The sequence below is a fragment of the Bubalus bubalis genome, chromosome 4 (genome assembly GCF_019923935.1).
Source record: "Bubalus bubalis isolate 160015118507 breed Murrah chromosome 4, NDDB_SH_1, whole genome shotgun sequence".
Classification (NCBI taxonomy): domain Eukaryota; kingdom Metazoa; phylum Chordata; class Mammalia; order Artiodactyla; family Bovidae; genus Bubalus; species Bubalus bubalis.
This window is the reverse complement of record NC_059160.1, coordinates 60,909,043-60,913,286: the sequence shown is the minus strand read 5'-3', so window position 1 is coordinate 60,913,286 and position 4,244 is coordinate 60,909,043. Positions and strand designations below refer to the sequence as shown.

Below are 4,244 nucleotides of genomic sequence, written 5' to 3'. Positions count from 1 at the left end.
AGATCTCCAGCACTGTTCTTTTTTCTTAAAATTTCATTGACTATTTGGGATCTATTGTGATTCCATAAAATTTTAGGATTATTTGTTCTAGTTTTGTGAAAAATGTCATAGGGATCTTAACAGGGATTTCATTAAATCTATAGATAACTTTGGGTAGTGTGGATATATTAACAACATAATTAATTCTTTTAATCCATAAACACAGGATATCTTTCCATATATCTGCATCATACTCAATGCCTTTCATCAATGTTTTATACTTCAGAATAGAAATATTTTACAACCCTGGTTAAATTTCTTCTAGAGCAATTTATTCTTTTTGATGCAATTATTAATAGGATTGTCTTCTTGATATTTCTTTCTAGTAGCTTCACTGAGCCATCTTTTGCTCTTATGATTAATGACAATAATTTTTATATCACACAGTTGTTCTAAAATTATATGATTTACATAATACACCTACCAGTTTCTGTCATTTACTGAGTAGTCAATAAACTGAGTTCTTATCTCTAACACTATATTTGTTGTTCAGTCTACTTCAGTAGAGCTGAAAACGTAAAAGCATTTAAGGATAAAGTATTTTAGCATTTCACACGAAAGACTTCTTAAGAAGTAAGTTGTACTTCTATTTAAAAGTTCTGTTAGAGATCTATTTTAATCAAAAACAAACAAAAAGTAGTAGAAAATTCTCTGAGGATTCAGGATTCCGAGGTGATGGTACCAGGATGATTAGAAATAATCAAATTGATATTTGATAGACAGACTGAAATAATGAAGATGACAGATGATGTAACTTTAATCTACCTTGGTACAGAAAGAAATAGGAATTGGGACATTTTAGTTTAAAACTGCTGGATCCTTATCAAGAGTTTCAGTACATGCTCTATATTAAATACAGTGTAGATGATAGATCTTTAAAATATATATAATATTTCAGAATAGCTCAATGATGAAGTAGTGGTTTAATTCAAACTTATGTTTTTAAAGGACATTCCTCCCAATTAGCACATAGCAGAATCAAAATTAGTAAGGAATTTAGGGAGCCTTAAGTCTTATTTTAATTAGATCGTCTCAAAATGTATATATGTATGTTCTTCAACTTTTGTGTTCTTAAAATTTCTAAAAGTTTAATATGGTTCAGAGTCATTAGCTCTACTTTCACAAAATGGATAAAAATGATACTTAAATTATCACCAAAAATGTAATAATTTGTTTAAATATACATTTTCCCTACAATTATGTTTAAGATGCAAATAGCCTTTAAACTATAGTTCATTTTATGGTTTTTAAATAAACATATAAAATTGTCTGGTCAATTACATATTATATGTAGTTTTCTTCTTGCCTATCATTTATTCTGCTCATAAGATAGTATTCAAATATACTTATAAAGAACTAATTTCTAAGGAATGTATTAAAACAACTATATTTTAATAAACATTTAAAATATGAATATGAACATTGTATTAATTTATGTTTTAATTTTCTATTATTTTAAATAGAATATACATTAATAAATTAGTAGTATGAAAAATATAAACGGATATTAGATTTACGTAGGTATTAAGTGATAACAACTAAAAGATAGTAATAACATGGCATCAAGCTGCTTTAAATATAGTTCAAATGTAAGGATACTTTTAGGCTTGACTATCTAGAACTGAGAGATAAAGAAACAAATTTAAAATGTGTCTCAATTTCTTTCACATGTACAAAGAAGGTGAGATTCAAAATAAATCTCTATAGAAGAATATAAATAAAATTCTAGCACAAAATTTGTGTAAAAATAAAGCTTTAAATAAAGATTAATGTTGTAGAAATGAAAGGAAAAGCCGAGGAAATATGTATTAGAACTACATTGGATATGCTGTTGTTGATTAATGCCCTTTTGTTTATCTTCTTTATGTATAGTTCAAATCATATTCATTCCTTTGAGAAAGAAACAACTCTATGTATCGTATTCATGAAGGCTTTCTTCACTTGTTGGTTCCTTAAGGTATAAATGAAAGGATTCAAAAATGGAACAACAGAGGTGTTGAGCACTGAAATTCCTTTGGAAAAAGATATTCTTTGTTTGACTGAAGGTTTAACATACATAAAGATGCCACTGCCGAAAGTAAGGGATATCACAATCATGTGAGAAGAACACGTTGAAAAAGCCTTTCTCCTGTGACTAGCTGAGGGAATTCTTAGAATGGTCAAGGCAATACAGGTATATGATATGATCACCATTACCAATGTGATCACCAGTGTCACCAGAGCTGAGATGAATCCCATCATCTCGATTAACTTTGTATCTGAGCAGGAGATTTGTAGGAGGGGAGTGGAGTCGCAATAGAAATGATCAACAACGTTGGAGGCACAGAAGTCAAAGTTTAGGCCATAGAGGAGTGGTGGAAAGATGACAAAGAATCCAGCAACCCAACAACTGAGGACAAGCTGCATGCAGATTTTACCGTTCATGATGGTTGTGTAATGCAAGGGCTTACAGATGGCAACATAGCGGTCATAGGACATTGCTGCCAGTAAGTAACATTCAGATGCTCCAAGAAGAATGGCAAAAAACACTTGAGTCATACAACTGTTATAGGAAATGGTTTTGTCTCCTGTTGCCATCATAACCAGCAATTTAGGGATGCATGTAGTAGTATACAAAATTTCTAAAAAGGAAAAATTTCGAAGGAAAAAGTACATGGGGGTCTTCAGGTGTGTATCTACCAGGGTGAGCATGATGATAATAAGATTGCAAGTGATGCTTAGCATGTAGGTGAGTAGTAGGAAGATAAATAAAACAATTTTCGTTTGTGGGTCACTTGTTAAACCTGCTAGAATAAACATTACCACCCTTGTATGATTTCCCATTCCAGTTTTCTGACAATTGCTCTGTCTGAATAGAAGAAAAAGAAAAAGAAATGAACCCAAGGGAGACATAACAGGAATAATCACTATTTAAGGTAAAGTTAGGTAATGACAACCCACTCCGGTACTCTTGCTGGAGAATCCCATGGACGGAGGAGCCTGGTAGGCTCCATGGTGTCGCTAAGAGTCAGACACGACTGAGCAACTTCACTTTCAATTTTCACTTTCATGCATTGGAGAAGGAAATGGCAACCCACTCCAGTGTTCTTGCCTGGAGAATCCCAGGGATGGAGAAGCCTGGTGTGCTGCTGTCTATGGGGTCCCACAGAGTCGGACACGACTGAAGCGACTTAGCAGCAGCAGCAGCAGCAAAGCAATTTTTCACGTACAGCAAAACAATGCTCATTCATGTTTTAAAAGTGTTTTTTTTTTTCAGAGATAGTAATAGATGCATGTGCAAAATATCTGGATAGATTGATTAAAACTTCAGCTTGCAGTTCTTTTAGAGAATCATCTATATAACAGTAGTAATTGTTGATAGTTTTTATGTAAGGCAATCAGAGATATAAAGAACTTTTAAAGTAAAATAAATGCTTTTACTTTCTTTATAGCATCCATGAGTTTGGATATATGCCATTTCCTGTTCAGTTAAGTTCTCATACTAGAACCAAAATAATATCTATCATTGAAGCCCGGGTTTCATACATGCACACACTATTCATCCTTAATAAACAGAGCTAGGAGAAGGCAATGGCACCCCACCGCAGTACTCTTGCCTGGTAAATCCCATGGATGGAGGAGCCTGGTGGGCTACAGTCCATGAGATCTCGAAGAGTCGGACACGACTGAGCGACTTCACTTTCACTTTGAATTTTCTTGCATTAGAGAAGGAAATGGCAACCCACTCCAGTGTTGTTGCCTGGAGAATTCCAGGGACAGAGGAGCCTGGTAGGTTGCCGTCTGTGGGGCCGCCCAGAGTCAGACACGACTGAAGCGACTTAGCGGCAGCAGCAGAGGTACATCTTTTCCATTTTACTCAATTAACCAAACTCAAATGCCTGATTTTAGACTCATTTATCTTCATAGCTAACCTGATCCGATTTCATATAAATTAATACGGGGCATTGGAAATAGTCTTATTTTCTGTTCTTGGGTTTCCCTGGTGGCCCAGTGGTTGAGAGTTCGCCATGCAATGAAGGGGACACCAGTTCGACTTCGGGTTCAAGAGAATCTCATATGCTGCACAGTGAGTAGGCTCTTGCATCACAACTACTGAGCCTGCACTCTAAAGCCTGTGCTCTGCAACAAGAGAAGCCACTCCAATGAAAAGCCCGTACACTACAACTATACAGAGTAGACCACACTTCCAGGAACTAGAGAAAGCC

The 4,244-nt window shown here is 34.8% G+C and overlaps 1 protein-coding gene across 1 annotated transcript; it reads right to left on the bottom strand.

The window, feature by feature from the left end:
* Positions 1-1,923: 1,923 nt before the first annotated feature.
* LOC112584330 (olfactory receptor 6C74-like) lies at positions 1,924-2,862 on the bottom strand. Its single transcript, XM_025282437.3, has one exon. It carries the CDS (start codon positions 2,860-2,862, stop codon positions 1,924-1,926), a length of 939 nt encoding a protein of 312 aa, XP_025138222.3.
* Between the last annotated feature and the right edge of the window lie 1,382 nt (positions 2,863-4,244).